Source organism: Emydura macquarii, unplaced genomic scaffold (genome assembly GCF_026122565.2).
Source record: "Emydura macquarii macquarii isolate MOO-44397 ecotype Brisbane River unplaced genomic scaffold, CSIRO-AGI_Emac_v2 contig_2417, whole genome shotgun sequence".
In the NCBI taxonomy this organism is placed as follows: domain Eukaryota; kingdom Metazoa; phylum Chordata; order Testudines; family Chelidae; genus Emydura; species Emydura macquarii.
In genome coordinates this window covers 1214659-1230896 of record NW_027132554.1, presented here as the reverse complement: position 1 = coordinate 1230896, position 16238 = coordinate 1214659, and the positions used below count along the sequence as shown (strand labels likewise).

The 16238-nt window shown below is 54.6% G+C and overlaps 1 protein-coding gene across 1 annotated transcript; it reads left to right on the top strand.

The window, feature by feature from the left end:
- Positions 1 to 8600: 8600 nt before the first annotated feature.
- RNF208 (ring finger protein 208) lies at positions 8601 to 14425 on the top strand. The gene is made up of 2 exons (XM_067561477.1): positions 8601 to 9135; positions 11916 to 14425. Exon 2 carries the CDS (start codon positions 12714 to 12716, stop codon positions 13533 to 13535), a length of 822 nt encoding a protein of 273 aa, XP_067417578.1. The 5' UTR covers positions 8601 to 9135; positions 11916 to 12713; the 3' UTR covers positions 13536 to 14425.
- Positions 14426 to 16238: the final 1813 nt, after the last annotated feature.

Genomic DNA, 16238 nt, shown 5'->3' with positions numbered 1-16238 from the left:
CTCAGCCTCTCCTCATAAGGCTTGTGCTCCAGCCCCCTAATCATTTTTGTTGCCCTCCGCTGGACTCTCTCCAGCTTGTCCACATCCTTTTTGTAGTGGGGGGCCCAAAACTGTACACAATATTCCAAATGCAGCCTCACCAGTGGGGAGGGGAATAATCACTTCCCTCGATCTGCTGGCAATGCTCCTACTAATGCAGCCCAGTCAACCAATATACTTTCCGTGCTTCTCCCCGAAGCCCCAGAGCAACCAACAGGAGGCGGCTCCATACATCCTAGACATGAGACGGGCATTAACCTTTTACCTGGATAGGACTAAACCCTTCCGGACATCACCACGATTATTCCTCTCCACCATCGACAGATCCAAAGGCACTGCCATATCTAAACAACACCTCTCTAAATGAGTCTCACGGTGTATATGTTTATCTTACAAACTCCATGATTAACAACCTCCTACCTCAGTCAGAACACATTCCACACGTTCATTATCTACCTCGATTGCATTTCTTAATAATTTCCCCATTGATGCCATTTATAAAGCTGCCACATGGGTATCGACAGATGTTGAGATGTGTCCCCCAGTGGGTGCTCCACTACCTGCCCTCCTCAGCTCTGCTTTGGAGCTGGAAACATAAGCTCTGCAGCAAAGAAGGGTGGTCGGACCACACAGAGCCATATATACGTCCCATGCACAGTGCGAGAAGGGGGAGGTGCGCTTGTGGGGTCTGATGGGCAATGCTGATGAAGATCTCTGATCCTAGGCGCAGGGGGCACTGCTGCACCTACAGTGGAGCACCCACAGGGACACACATCTTGAAGAACCTCAGTTACTGCACAGGGGGAGTAACTTTCTTTTCCCAGCCTTTCTGGATCCGACAGTGTCTTTGCAGAGTGTGCCATGAGCCTAGAAACAACTACCTCTAAACTACTCTGAGCACTGCTTATTTCTCTGTAGAGTTTGTAATAGCTGTAATCCTAGAAATAACCAGTTCAGGACCATTACACACTTGCTGAGACTGTACTGTGAGCACCCAAATGGCTAGATCTTGACCATTATAAACTTGCGGGTCTCTACGCTCTTTTATAAGAGCTGCCGGAGCAGAAATAGCTGGCTTGGCACAATACATTCTGCTGGCTTCTTGGCAGACTTGTTAATAGCTTCCAGCCTTGAAATACGTTTACTCCCCTTGCTAGAGATGGCTGCATTATGAACTACAGCCAATTTTTTCAACGGTTATGCTGGGGGTTGTGCAAAACCTCATTGAAGCTGATGAGATGCCAGCTGCCCTTCATTCAGGATAAATAGAAGATGAAGGTAAGCGCTTTTGTGGCGTGAGATAACTGGAAGAAGAGGAGTCATGGCCCAAAACACAGGACACATGCACGGCTGGTCAGAAGCTGAGCTCTGTGAGTGGGAGCTGTTTCTCTGGGGCTCAGCAAACACTGGGCTGGGTAGTGTTTTGGTGGAGGTGTGTGTCTGGGAGCCGAAACAGACAGAAGCAGATAGCAAGAGGGGCACTGATAATGTGGCTCTAGAGAAAGCCAAGAGGGAGCTTTTTTGGCCAGAGAGCTGGCGGGATGGGTTTGGAGCTGGGAGCTGTGTGCCGCAGCCTGTTGTTTGAGCCCTGCTGTGCTCAGGGTAACAGCACTTTGTGGACATTTTGTGTAAATAAATGGGATTCCATCAAAGCAATTCCTTCCTCTGTCATCAGTTTCTCCTCCTACCGGAAACAACCTGCAAGGCCCCAAATGTTGACCAAGTGCCTGGGTCAGAAAGGATAACAAAAATGTCTGTCAGTCGTTTTTCTCCTTGGGGATCCTTTCTGAACAGACTGTTCTCCACAGATGTGTTCATTACTCAAAATTGCTTGTCACGCACTTCACACAAACTCACTTCATCCTCTGGATTCTTCAAGAACTTGTTCACCACGTGTATCCACTATTTGTTATTGCCACTACCTGATTAGTCACCTTAGTCACATGGTATTGTTTCTGTTTCCTGGCCTTGAGTCTGAGGGCATGATCAGCTGGCTGGGCCTTTGATTCCCTCATGGAGCGGGTGGGAAAAATGTGCAGTGAGGAGCAGCTAGTCTGGAAAGATTAGAGAATTTTAAAGACATTTTAAATCTTTTCCTTGCCTGAGGAGAACCAGGTTACTGTAAAGTTAATGTCTCTCATCACATTCATACAATGTTCCTACCTGTGGGACATGTATTCTGGTCCCAGCTGCAAAGAAATGGCAAATCTTTCACTGTCTCATTTAATTGCTTCTGTGATGTGGGTCTGGCCCAGAGCTCTCCACAGTTCTAGCCACAGACTGGAACCACATACCCTTGTTCACATTGCTTACCCGTGTTAAGAGCTGATCCATGTCCCATTGATATCACTGCATAGGCTCTGCAGTCCTCCTACACCCCGCCCTAGGAAGGAGCAGCGGAGGTGCATCCTCCAGGCCTGCCTAGAAAAGCTGCACAGCAGCCAATCAGAGCGCAGCAGGCTCAGATAAAAGTAGCTGCAGGGGTTTAGCAGGTCAGTTCTTAGCTGAGAGCAGATGTGCGAGGTTGAGGCTCTGCTCTGGCCAGAGAAACTCGACAGGCTGATTTACTGGCTCTGGGAATGGGAGGACCTGAGAACTGTAACCCCACAGTAAGGGATGAAAGGAAAGGGGCTATGTGGGAAAAGGCCCAGGGAACAGCAGCAGCAAATTAGAGGCAGCAGTACGTGGCTGCTGGGTACAGGGCTCTTGGATTGTGACCTGGAGTAGGGTGGGCCCAGGCCCTACCAGCCATTGGGGATCTGGCCTAAGCCCTGAGAAAGGGACAAAGCTTGTTGAGAAGCCCAAGTGTTAAAGGGCCCAAAGACAGAGTTGAAGACCCAAGTGAGGACTGACTGTGTGTTGAACTCCTTGCTACCCAGGAAGGGCTCATCCATTTGACTGAGTGACTTGACCAGAGGGCTGAGCCACTGAAGACCTGCCTCTTGGGGTCAGCAACCTACCGGGGGCATACAGGAGTGGGGAAAAGATTGCAGTACCACACCCAGCCGCTAGGAAGCACTCCGGAGGTGAGTGCCCCCGTCATGGGCCCACAGAGCTAGGGCTTATAGTGCTGGGATGATATTAAGCATGGTGTCCTGTGCCATATTAAAATATTTCATGTATAATAAAAGCAGATTTAGGGCCTCATCCAAAGCCGTCACAGTGAGAAAGACATCACTGGCTTCCATGGGCGTTGGATTGGACCCAGTGATGGCCACAAAGCGATTAGTAATTGTGACATCAGCATTTGTGCATGGCTGTAGTCTGAGCCCCATAAGTAGCCTGCAAAGAGACTGGGGAACATTTCAATGTGGTGGGGTGCTCATAAAATCCCGTCTGCTGAAGGTGCAGGGGATCGTCGTCGTGTCCTGTGCAGGAGAGGGGAGACTTGGTAGTATGCTGGAGTGGCTGTGTAAAGGAAGGCCGGCTTCTTTGTTGTTCATGGTCTTGCCCCCAAATGAACCGTGTTTGGGATCAGCCCTAGAAGACTATACAAGTGCGAGCTAGCTGAAAGTCACCAGATCGGGTTGTTAACTTAGCCCTCTGGCTAAATCAAACAGCACACCTTCCAGGGTAAAGGAAAGTCCAAATGACAGAAAAGCCTTCAACCAACATAGACCTTCGTCTCCAGGGACCACCGCCCTCTCTCTAGGGCCTATGGGACCATCTCCTCTCTCTCAATGCAAGAATTCTGGGATCAAAGCAAGAACGCCACTAGGCAAAGGTGACTTTTCTTTACAGGAATGAGCTGCCAAGGGGAGACTATTGCCGATTACGTTACAGACCTCCGTATTGAAGCCACACTACGTGAATCTGAACAGTTAACAGCTGGCCTAATTATTTGTGATATAACTGATAACCAGGACAATGCAAGATTATTACAAGAAACAGACTGGGTTTAGGAAAGAACTGGATATTTACAGGACTAGTGAAAATGTTACTTCCCAAATAGAAGTGTTAACAAGCAATGAAAAACCAGAAACATATCCAACGATAAAGGCACATGAAGGCACAAAGACCGAACACACAGAACAGTGTGTAACAGTAAAGACCAGATCTGTTCACAATAAATATGGAGGCAATTACAACATGCCACCAAGAGCTCACCTTGGGTAAATGACAAACATTTGTATCCCATGGACAAAGAGCTGTGGAGTGTCCAGCTTAGTATACAAAGGTGTTGGCTAAAACTCTAGCCTAGACATATCGAAAGGGGTCCAACACAGAGCGATGGAGTTAAAGCAACCATTTTGTAAGAGTGTCACTTTCAGCAAAAACTGCAAAGAACTGCAAAAGCAAACCAAATTCCTGAAAATGCAGCTAGAGGAAAAAGCTCTGATGATGATTGATGATGATACAGGAATTTAGGGCCAGATTCTCTCATGGCGTAACTATTGATCTCAGTGGCATTATGCCAGCAGAGAACTTGGCACAGAGTCCTTTGTCTCTTAATAAATTTACAAAGCAAATCTCTACAAAGGATTGGTCTTTGCCATTAGAAACATATGATTTTCTAAATAGATGTTGGAGTGGAGTGCAAGGAGTCACTGCATTCACATACCGAGGCATCCATAAGCACTTGATCTTAAAATAAAAACGAAGCCTGTCTTGTATGGCTGAGTACATGCCTGTACAAGGAGAGGTAGCACTCAGCAGAGTTTCAATAGCTGAATGGAAAGCACCAAGTGTGCTCAATCCGAAGAGCTGTCTGCAAATGCAGATGATCACATGGGTGTATAGTTTGTCTGTGGAAAAGGATGCAAACGATTCTCTTAAAGAATTCAGTGAAGTTTTTTAATGGACTGAGATGCATTAACCCTACTATACATCTGTCACGCTGTCTGGAGTGGTTCACGACCGTGAGTGCTTACCTCAGGGCAGACACCCCAAATTGGTGGTGTGTTCTATAATTAGATTTCACCAACCCAGTAATGCATGTGAACTCCTGGATCACTGTAACAGTCTTACCATAGAGTTGCAGACAGTCCCCTTGGGCACTCCAGTCTATCTTGCCACCCGGGCAAGCTGGACTTAGTTATAAATGGTCACATACCCCTAAAATCACAAAACATTGAGGTTGCTCCCAGTCCCAAGAGGCCAGTCACTTACCCCAGGTCAATTTGTATCTTAGATCTCACACTGAAAAACAACACTGGTAGCCAGTCCTATAGTAAACTAATTAAGGGTTTATTAACTAAGAAAAAGAAATGAGGGAGTTATTTACAGGGTAAAGCAGGCAGCATATGCCCAAATGAATTATAGTCTATGGTTCCAAAAGGTGACAGAGATATACTAATCCATCAGCATTGAATGTCTTTTCATGCCTAACCCAGATGGACCCTGGGAAAGGGATCTCTGCTGTTTGTTTCTTAGCTCCAGCCCTTGTAAGAGACCAAACAACAAAGACATGAAAAGTGTTCATGTCCCCTATCTTTCCTCTTCCAGCATTCCAGCTGGTGGGAGGAGGCCTTCTGCATGTGCTTCTCCATGGGTTGATGGGGCAATCAACAACGCTTTTGTCCCACAATGGCCCACTTAATTTTGATAGCCCTACTGGATGGGCAGGGGGTGGCCACTCTTCTCATCTGAGTTCACAAGTTCAGAGGAGGCATTTTTACAATTATAAAACAAATATATTTTACCTTGTAACGTGGAATACAGACATCACAGGTAAGATTAATGCATGCAGCAGCTGGCAATCATTTTACTGAGTCTAAACTCATCCTTACAAGTCTAACACCTACCTTGAACAATATTAACATATAGCTGGTCTGATTTCCAGCTATCAATGTATCAAGTGCTCAGCTGAACGCCTACAGACTTGACAAGAGCTGGCACCTGGTTTACCAGTGTCACAACATCACATTGACATAGTTCCCAATATGCAACCAAAAACACATACACAATATCAAATCCCATTAACAACCGACACTTGTCTGGATGGTAAAATTAGATGTTATTGTGTGAATTCAGACACCAGCTGCCTGGATTAACAGTATGGGCAGCCATGAAACCAAACAAGTGAAAGACTGGTTTAGTTCAAAGGATTTTGAATCCAGCCATCAAATGAGAGAGCCACCTCTTGAGAACAGTTGAGAAGGTCATGTTTAGACTTCAGAAGGCAAGATTATCTTCATTTTTGGCAGGTCCAATTCAACAGAGAAAATGGAAAACTGCACCTCCAGCTCTCGTTTTGGTAGATATATGTTTCAGTGTCTTCTCTCTGGAATTGCTTCAACATCAAAGCACCATATCCCAGATCTTTTAGGGTTTGAATCAATTACTGATGATCTGCAGATCTGGGGCAAAAAATAATGAAGACTGCAATGAGAGACTGCATAATGTTCTGTAGTTTGCCAAAGGAGAAAACCCCACCTTAAACAGAAGAGGAACAAATGCCCGATTGGTTCTGTAGGACATAAACTCAGGGCTTGTCTAAATGGTTTCGCAGTGCACACTATGGGGGTGTGATTTCTAAAGGGTACGAATGTGTTGAACATCACCTGATCTGTGTAGACCCTACTGGTGTGCATTAACAGCTCGCTAGTGTGCTTTAACACAGGATTGTTTGGGTTTGGCTGTGGCTGTTGTGTTAAGGTGTAGCTTTTATCTTTGGATGTGGCTATTGGGTATGAGTATTGCAGTTCATTGAGCATGTGGCTCTTGGGATCAGGTGTGACTGTGGGGTTAAGGTACAGCTCTTGTGCAGCGTCTGGGTGTAGCTGCGGGGTTAGCGTGTAGCTGTTGGTCTAGGATTTGGCTGTTGAGTTCAGTTGTGGCTGTTGGGTAAGGCTGTAGCTTTGTGGTTAGGGTGTAGCTGTTGATTTAGGATTTTGACATTGGGTTCCATTGTGGCGATTGGGTTCGGGTGTGATTATTGGGTATTGGTGTAACTGTTGGGTTCGGGTGTGACTGTTGGGTATTGGTGTAACTGTTGGGTTCGGGTGTGACTGTTGGGTATTGGTGTGACTGTTGGGTACGGGTGTGATTATTGGGTATTGCTGTAACTGTTGGGTACGGGTGTGATTATTGGGTATTGGTGTGACAGTTGGGTTTGGGTGTGACTATTGGGTTCGGCTGTGACTGGTTGCTGTTTAGTTTTCTTTTTTATTTGATTTTTTTTTTTTTAAGAAGAAGAAGAAAGCAGGGGAACTGGTGGTGTGATCGGAAACCGAGCCCTGCCATGTGACGTGTGACTGTACTGTGAGCGTTTGCAGCGCTGTCCCGTGTGAGATGACTCGGCCCTGGAAACAAAGCTCCAGGCCTGAGCTCTCTGGGCATCACATCCTTTTTACCCTGCCAGAGCCTGCCAGGCCGGCTAAGCAATTGTTTTCAAAGTGTGTTTTTCTCCCTACCAACGGAGAGCTCTGTACTGGCCTGGCCATCTCCAGAGCCTCACGTACTGAATTCATTGCCCAGAATGGCTGGGCCCAGCCACCAGCAGAGCCCCTGGTCTCGAGTGAAATGACCTGGGGCGACGAGGCCTAGCCAGCGCAGAGCCCAGGCTACCGGGACAATCCTCCCACCCCGTTACACCAGCATCTGTGGTGCGGGTTTGCCTTGTCATTGCTGAATCACTGCGGTCCCCTCCGAAGTGCTGGGCCTGGCGGGGCACTTGTCTGTGTCCGGCCGTGCCTGCAAAGAGACTCCACAGAGGGTCAAAGCAGGTCCACGCTCTCTGCACGGGTCTCTGGCAGAGAGCGCTGGCGGCCTGCTGGCCTCCCCGGGAGGCAGGGGAGGAGACAGCCAGGCGGCCTGTGCACTTGTGGGGCGCTTGGGAGGCTGACCTTGGGCTGCGGGGTGGCAGAGGCTCAGTCCTGCAGCAGCAGGCAGCTCGAATGGCGGAAAGTGAGCGTGGGGGGGGGAGGAAGGAAACCCAGACCACAGTCTGTGCTCCTCACAGCCCAGCCGGGAGCTTGCTGAGAGCTGCAGCCAGCCTGCCATCGAGGACGGGGGAAATCCCCCGCCCGCTGTGGGAGCTCGCAGAGCGAGCAGCCTCCGCCTGCCTCCAACCGGCTGCTGCACGAGCGGAGGAGCTGAGCTACATGCTGCTGCTGAGGGAGGGGAAATGGCTCATGAATGACGAAGGGGAGGGAGCCGGCATTGGGCACTCGGGCTCTGCGGCCCACTGGGCTCTGCTGCTGCTGATAGCGAGAAATGTGAGCTGGCTGCATCACTGCAGTACTCACTGCAGACACACACAGAGAGAGAGGGGGAGAGAGAGCAGCAGGGAAACAGCTCCCAGGACCGAGCATCCGCAGGGGACAGGATCCTCCAGCCAGGCCCTCGCCTCCAGCCAGCCCTGCACCTGCTGCTGCTGCTACCCAAGGAGCGTGGCTTTGCAGAGATGAGCACAGGAAAGGTGCCAGCCTCTCGCCCGGCTCAGTAGCCTGCAGAGGCCGTGCGCGCTTGCCGTCGCAGACAGCGTTGCATCAGCTTCTCACCTGGGGAAGCAAAACCCCACCGTGCCCAGGGAGCAGAGGAGGCATCTGCCGGCTTGCTGGTGCCAGGAACCGAGGAGGCTGGTTGGAAACTATACGTCCTGCGGAAGAGGAGTTCGTCCTTCACCTTGGCGGCTAGGAAAAGCCACATCCCTGGGATCGAAGGTGCAGGCAGGGGCCGTGCCAGGGCGCCCGGCTTCTGACACGCATCACAGTAGCAGGGCCTGTCAAGGAGCAGGGCTGAGCCCGCTGGCCTCAGGGTACCTCGGCTGGCCATTGCACAGCGTCCGGAACAGGCACAGCTGCGGGCAGCCCTTTATCTCTGAGCTCTGCCTTTGTGCCCTGACGTTCAGGGGATAAGCACCTCTTTGCAGGGCTGGGTGTTTGACAGCAGAGAGGGCTGCATTGAGCAGGTCCTTGCCAGGAGCCATCGGGAAGCTGGACTGGAGCTGAGGAAGAGCCAGGCTGGATCTGGGAGGGTGTGGATACCAGATCCGCCTAGGAAGCTGAGCGAGCGGCGCTGGAGACTGCATCTCATCTGCCTTTCAGATAACCTCTAGTGACTGGGGCCTCCAGTCCGCTGGCGATTTGCCTGGCAGCGAGAGAGGCACGGCAGGGCAAGGAGCCGGCGCAGGGCTGCCAGACCCCAGCCCAGGTAACGGCATGTACTGGCTGTGCGCTGAGCCTGCCCGGCAGCGTGTGCCAGCGCCGGGCATCAGCCTGCAGGGCTGTGCATGTGGCTGTGTGTGGCTGTGTCCAGGCTGTCTGTTAGTGGGAACGCTGCTGTGTGTGTGCGGGTGCTGTGTGTCTGTGTGTGTGCTGTGTGTGTGTGCTGCATAGCACTGTGCACTGTGTGGGCCATGTGTCCCTGTACTGCTCCATTGCCTGTCAACATGGAGTGTGCTGTGTGTTAGCGTGTGATGTGTGTGAGTGTGAGAATTACGTGTCACTGTGTGGGTGGCGTGTGTCTCTTGAGCACTGCCTGTCACTGTGTGTGTTGGGTGTGTCACTGCTGTGTTGTGTAGCAGTGTATGTTCTGGGTGTGTCACTGCTGTGTTGGGTGGCAATGTGTGTCCCGGGTGTGTCACTACTGTATTGTGTAGCAGTGTGTGTCACTGCTGTGTTGGGTGGCAGTGTGTGTTCCGGGTGTATCACTGCTGTGTTGGGTAGTGCTGTGTGTGCCAGGTGTGTCACTGCTGTGTTGTGTAGCAGTGTGTGTTCCGGGTGTGTCACTGCTGTGTTGTGTAGCAGTGTGTGTCACTACTGTGTTGGTGGCAGTGTGTGTTCCGGGTTTGTCACTGCTGTGTTGTGTAGCAGTTGTGTGCTGGGTGTGTCACTGCTGTGTTGGGTAGCGGTGTGTGTTCCGGGTGTGTCACTGCTGTGGTGTGTGTGTTACTGCCGTGTTGTGTAGTGGTGTGTGTGTCACTGCTATGTTGGGTGGCAGTGTGTGGGCCAGGTGTGTCACTGATGTGTTGTGTAGCAGCGTGTGTCACTGCTGTGTTGTGTAACGGTGTGTGTGTCACTGCTGTGTTGGGTGCCAGTGTGTGGGCCAGCTGTGTCACTGCTGTGTTGTGTAGCAGCGTGTGTCACTGCTGTGTTGTGTAACGGTGTGTGTGTCACTGCTGTGTTGGGTGGCCGTGTGTGTGCCAGCTGTGTCACTGCTGTGTTGTGTAGCAGTGTGTGTTACCGCTGTGTTGTGTAGCAGTGTGTGTGTCACTGCTGTGTTGGGTGGCAGTGTGTGTGCCAGGTGTGTCACTGCTGTGTTGTGTAGCAGTGTGTGTTACCGCTGTGTTGTGTAGCGGTGTGTGTGTCACTGCTGTGTTGTGTGGCAGTGTGTGTGGCACTGTGTGTGTGGCAGTGTGTGTGTGTGTTGTGTACTGTGTGTGTCACTGTGTGTTGTGTGGCAGTGTGTGTGCTGGGTGTGTCACTGTGTGTGTGGCAGTGTGTGTGTGTGTCACCGCTGTGTTGTGTAGCGGTGTGTGTGTCACTGCTGCGTTGTGTGGCAGTGTGTGTGCTGGGTGTGTTACTGCTGTGTTGGGTGGCAGTGTGTGTGCTGGGTGTGTCACTGCTGTGTTGTGTAGCGGTGTGTGTGTCACTGTTGTGTTGGGTGGCAGTGTGTGTCACTGCTGTGTTGTGTAGCGGTGTGTGTGTCACTGCTGTGTTGTGTGGCAGTGTGTGTGCTGGGTGTGTCACTGCTGTGTTGGGTGGCAGTGTGTGTCACTGCTGTGTGTGTGTGTGTGTCACTGCTGTGTTGGGTGGCAGTGTGTGTCACTGCTGTGTTGTGTAGCGGTGTGTGTGTCACTGCTGTGTTGGGTGGCAGTGTGTGTCACTGCTGTGTTGTGCAGCGGTGTGTGTCACTGCTGTGTTGTCCTGTGGCTGGGCGGGGGGTAGTGTAGCACACTGCAGCCACGCACAGCGGGCAGTGTGGGAGGCGTCGCTGCTTTCCCCAGGCCCGGTGGCTGTGATGTCGGTGCAGTGCAGGCCCAGCGCAGGCCCCGCTAACTCACAAGCTCTTCCACCCACTTCACGCTGAGTCCCCGGCGTTAAAGCAAGACGTGTGGGATGAACAAGAGCTCTGGTAGACTTGGATGGGGTAAAATCCCTGGGCGGCCCCACAGCCAGATGGTCCCCTCTGGGGCGGCCCCACAGCCAGAAGCCCCCTGAGGGGTCCTGTGGCTGCACGGCCCCCAGGATCAGTCCTTGCAGAGCTTGGCTGGAGCATGCTGAGGGCAGCTTCCCGCTAACACGGGGTAGGAATCTGCCAGGCCTGCAGCGGAGGTGCCTCCATCATGCTCCGCAGAGGAGCTGGGCTGTCTCCATGGCCAGGTTATGGAGGCAGAACCCACAAAGTGCCTGTCACCCATTCGCCCCCTGAAACACTGGGGCATTCTCAGCCCCCGTCCCAAGAGCACTGGGGTGGGGGACCTGGAAGAGAGAGAAAAGCCAGGGCAGAGCGAATGTGGAGGGGGAGATAATGTGTGGAGAGTGAATCTATCCATGGGGGGGGGACACAGCACAAATCCAGAGGCAGGGTGGGGAGCCCTGAACACCTGAGAAAGGGCCCCTGAGACCCGGGGGGGGGGGGGGGGTGTCTAACAGGCTACTTATGCATTTGGGATTTCTAGGGGAGACATTGGAATCTGCCCCTGGCTTTGGTCAGGGAGGCTGGGCCCCTCCCCCAGAATCCCGCTCCCCGCGCCCAGCCCCGGGAAGCTGACAGGCAGGTACCGGAGAGCAGAGGCCTGTGGGGAATGCCTGGCATCTCCCAGGTATTGCAGCTGGGCTGGGCTGCAGGCCAGGTCTCCGGGGTGTACCTCCAGGAGCAGAGAGCGAGGCGCTGGCTCCAGCCACACACACATCCCCATCGAGCACTGGTGCATTTAAAAAATCTCCCTCGAGCTGAGTCTCCAACTTCCTGTCGCTTTGTGTTTCCAGCCCTTTCCTGCAAGTGGCTGCGGGGAACGCGGAGCTGAGGCTGGGGCCGTGCCGCCGGGCTGATCGGTGGCTGCATTCCCACCAACGGAGCCTGCGATTGCAAAGGTGAGCTCACTCCGCTCCCCGCCCGAGCCGGAGGCTGCCTGGCTCTGGGTCCGGTGCCCGGCGACTGCCCTGTGGGAGTTGCAGACGCTGCCCACGTCAGTGACTGCAAGGGTGAGCGAGGGAAAGTCAGGGCAAAGGAATTCACACGCACTTTCTACAGCCCTGCAAGGATCTTACGGAGAAGGAGGAATACAGGCCGGGTGGGGGCAGGGCACCTGCGGGACGGTGCAGGTTGCGCTGAGCGTGCCTGCTGGGAGTTATCCGGGGACAAATTGGAAGCCTGACTCACCTGCTCCAGGGCCAGGAGAAAGCCCTGCTGCTCCTAAGCCACTTGCCTGACTTTGCTATTTACAGCTGATGATGATCTGGCCTGGAAAGTGACAGCAAACAAAGAGTGGCAGAGCTCTCCGAGACAGGCATGTCACAGGACTAAGCATCTGAGAAGAACTTTGATCATCAGCTTGGAGAAAGGCTCCGCTCGGCAGGGTACCGCCGTGTCTCTGCAGTCACTTCCTGTGCACGCCTCTGTCCCTGCGAGCGGCACCTCCAGGAATGCGGGGGCAGCTGGGGTGACTGGAATCCACAGGAAACTTGGCTTCCTAGAGCTGCGCCCGTCTCCCAGGATGTGCCCCTGCTCCAGCGGCTTTCTCCAGCCCTATCGCTTCACTGCCCGCACACGATTGAAAGCTCTGCATGCTGCCAGCCTGTTTTAGCCTCATGCAGGCAAACCTTGCGGAACCCAGAGCAGCGGACAGCAATGTAAAAACAATACTCATGTCGTGTCTCAAAGGGCAACAGGTCATCATCAAAATGGAGGCAATGAAGATCATCCACCCGGAGAAGTTCTCGGAGCTCCAGGGCTCCCAACCGCGCTACGCCCCGGCGCCCCGCCGGGAGCCAGCCCTCGTGGCCAAGCGTGCCTGGCCTTCAGAGTCCGAGATCATCGTCAATCAGGCGTGTGGGGACATCCCTGCCCTGGACAGTAACCCTGGCTCTCTGGGGCTGCCCCGGACTCCGCCCCTGCCGCGGCGAGAGCGAATATACCAAGGGCAGCACAAGGGCAACTCGGAGGTCTGTTACCACCGCCAGCCGCCGTCGGACGAGGTGATCGTCAACCAGTACGTGCTGCACGCCTCCACGCCGTGCGAGCCCCTCGAGTGCCCCACCTGTGGCCACATGTACAACTTCACCAACAAGCGGCCCCGCATCCTCTCCTGCCTGCACTCCGTGTGCGAGGAATGCCTGCAGATCCTCTACGAGTCCTGCCCCAAGTACAAGTTCATCTCTTGCCCCACCTGTAAGCGGGAAACCGTGCTCTTCACCGACTATGGGCTGGCCGCGCTGGCCGTGAACACCAGTATCCTGAACAGACTGCCCGCCGAGGCCCTCGCCGCCAACCCCGTGCAGTGGAGCAGCGACGCCGACCGCAGCTGCTACCAGACCTTCCGCCAGTACTGCGGCGCAGCCTGCACCTGCCACATCCGAAATCCGCTGTCTTCCTGCAGCATCATGTAACCCGTGCGCCCCGCCCTGCCACTGACCCGTCCCAGGGGACAGCAGGACCGAGGGAGGGCAGCAGGGCTGACTCGCTCACCAGCTCCCCCGGCGCTGCAGGCGCTATGCAGATCATCACTCCGGCCTGACGCCCCGCGCCGGCACAGGGCATCCCCACTTGCTCAGCGCTCAAGTTTAGGTAGGGGCTGCTGGGAACGCAGCCCCCTTGCTGACGCGAAGCCACTGGCTTGCTTTCTCGGAGGGGGAGGGCTGAGCAGAGGCGCTCCCCTTGGCCTGGCTGCACTCCAGAGAGAGGGACGTTCGGCTTGACAGTGGGTGTCACTCAGCAAGTCCGTAGGGTCCAGCATTTCCATCCGCAGCTCACGCGCCCCTGTGTGTCTGGACAGCTGCCACACCACCCCCTGGGCTCATTCCCGGGCAGCAGCTTGCTTCCCGTTGCCTTGCCCTGGCTCTGTGACGAGGTCACGGGGGAGCAGCTCCACCCAGGCACGGCCCCACCACGGGCCTGGCACCCGCACGCTGCAAAACACACTCAACCCGTGGTCGGGGATCCCGGGATCTTTCCAGGGCAGCACGGGAAGCCTGAACCCGCCTCCCCCGGGGATGGGCTGGAGAGGGGTGACATGGCAGCCAGATCCTTTTTGCATTATTTGCCAAAGCTTTCATCTCAGTGGCCAAGCTGACATGTGTCACCATAACAGTAGCCAATGAAACCCGTTGCCATTCCCCCTCCCCCAGTATTAATGGACATGTCCCATTTCCTCCACAGGCCCTCAAGGAAAGCGCCCATTTGTCCTCGTTTTGGAGGATCTTTGTTTTCCCCTCCCTGTCTGGGGAAGCCCCGTCCTTTGGGTGGTTCATGTCAATAAAGGTGTTGAGTTGTGATCCTTCTTCCACGGGTTCTGTGTGCCTCCGGGATGGGCGGGACCCGCGGATCTCCTCTCTCATCCTCTCTGCTCCATGCTGCCAGGCGCGCAGATGCTGGCGTCTTTGCTCCCTGGCCGCTCGGCTGTGGTATAGAGGCTGAGGCTTTTGTCAAACTGTGACATGCCGTGTTCCTCCCCTCCCCTCCGCTCCACTGTCCCCTCCAACAAGTCTCCTGCTCCCCAGTAGGGCAGCCGAGGAGTGGGGGCCCCAGAAGGTATCTGGCTGGCGAACCCAGGCTACCACCTCCCCTTGTACTAATACTGCAGAGGATGGGGGTGGCCGATCTGACTGTGACAGCGTTCCTTTCCCCAAGGGGCTGTGGATAGAGCGGCTCCACAGCGCCATGCCCTCTGCTCTCTCTCTCGCAGGGGGGAAGTGGGAAAGCAGCTGCCTTCTTGGAGACTTTATTTCTTCAGGACATTTTGGGGGGAGCATGCTGCAAAAAAGCAACAACAACAACAAAGCCATAACCTGCAAGGTACCCCGTGCGAGGGCGCTGAATGCACAGTCCCTAGGCTGTGGATACCCTGCCCAGCCGGAGAGCAAGGCTTGGCGCAGTATTGTCTATGCACGTCTGGAGCCCGTATCCACTGGGCCCTCAGGCCAGCTGGCTCTGCCGGGAGAGCTCACGACACCCACCTCGGCTCACCCCACAAATGGTGGTGTGAGTTAGCCCCTTCTCATTACACTGCCTCAGCGTCGCCGGACCTGGCCTCAGTGTCGGGAGGGGAAAGTGAGAGCCGGGCAGTAGCCCTGCAGCGTCCCTGGGGAAGAAGCTGCCTCCCAGCCCCGAGGACACAGCCAGAGCATTGAGCACGCTCTGCAGCCCCCGCGGTACTCCGGGGGCAGTGGTGGAGAAGGGCTGGGGAGCGCTCTGAGAACAGGGCCTGACATCGCTGTTTTCGCTCTGCCGGTTCCTCCTGCCGCTGGCTGTGACAATGCTCCTGTTTTCTCCCCGGCCTTGTTAACCCTGCTCCAGCTCCCAAATAAAGATTATTCCGGACCGAAGCGCACTGAGCATCTCTACAGAGTACGTTGCACGGGGCAAGGCGCTGGGGCGCGGGCGCTGGAGGCCGTTTCGCTGGGACTAGACAAGGCCAGGATTCCTGTGGAGCCATTTACAAACCGCCCTGACGTCCTGCGGCTGGCCCCTGGATAGCTCGACCCGTGGTGCCAGGAAGGCCCCAAGTCTGGAAGAGGCAGGACCTGGCAGCTCAGTCGTTGTCTCCCAGGGCAGAGTCCTGGTGTGAGGCCTGCAGGAGAGGCATTCTCCAGAGACAGGGACCTGCGCAGCTCCCCACCCTGCAGCTCCCAGCTCTCGTGGGTGGGCCCAGTGCCTAGCGTGGCTGTATGAGCTGTAGTATTGTTCGGGGACTGTGTGGAGTCGATCTGGCCTGGGCTTCGGCCAGCAGCTGCCGGCTCTCTCCTTCCCCGCACATGCAGCACTTGTCCTGCCAGGGCTGGCGGGTCTCCCCGCGCTGCCGTCCTTTTCCAGCCCAGAATAGCCCTCCTCTCCTGGCTGCTAGTCGTCTTCTCCCCCACGCAGCCTCCTGCGGAGCCCTCGGCAGCTGCGGGTCACAGGCCGCCTGGCCTTTCCTGCTCCACCGAATTTGATGGAAGCCGAAAGCCGAAGAGTTCCCTGCCAAGACTCTGCTGCCATGTCATGGCAAGCTGGCATGCTGTCCCGTGTGCCTTCACCCTGCGGGGGCGCTGCCGAGTGCGGGGGGCTCGTCTCTCTGGGGGGGCGGTTGCACTGGCGCAAGGCGGCTGCATAGC

Coding starts and splice junctions, on each gene's coding strand:
- RNF208 (XM_067561477.1), top strand. CDS start 12,714: ATGCTGCCAGCCTGTTTTAGCCTCATGCAGGCAAACCTTGCGGAACCC.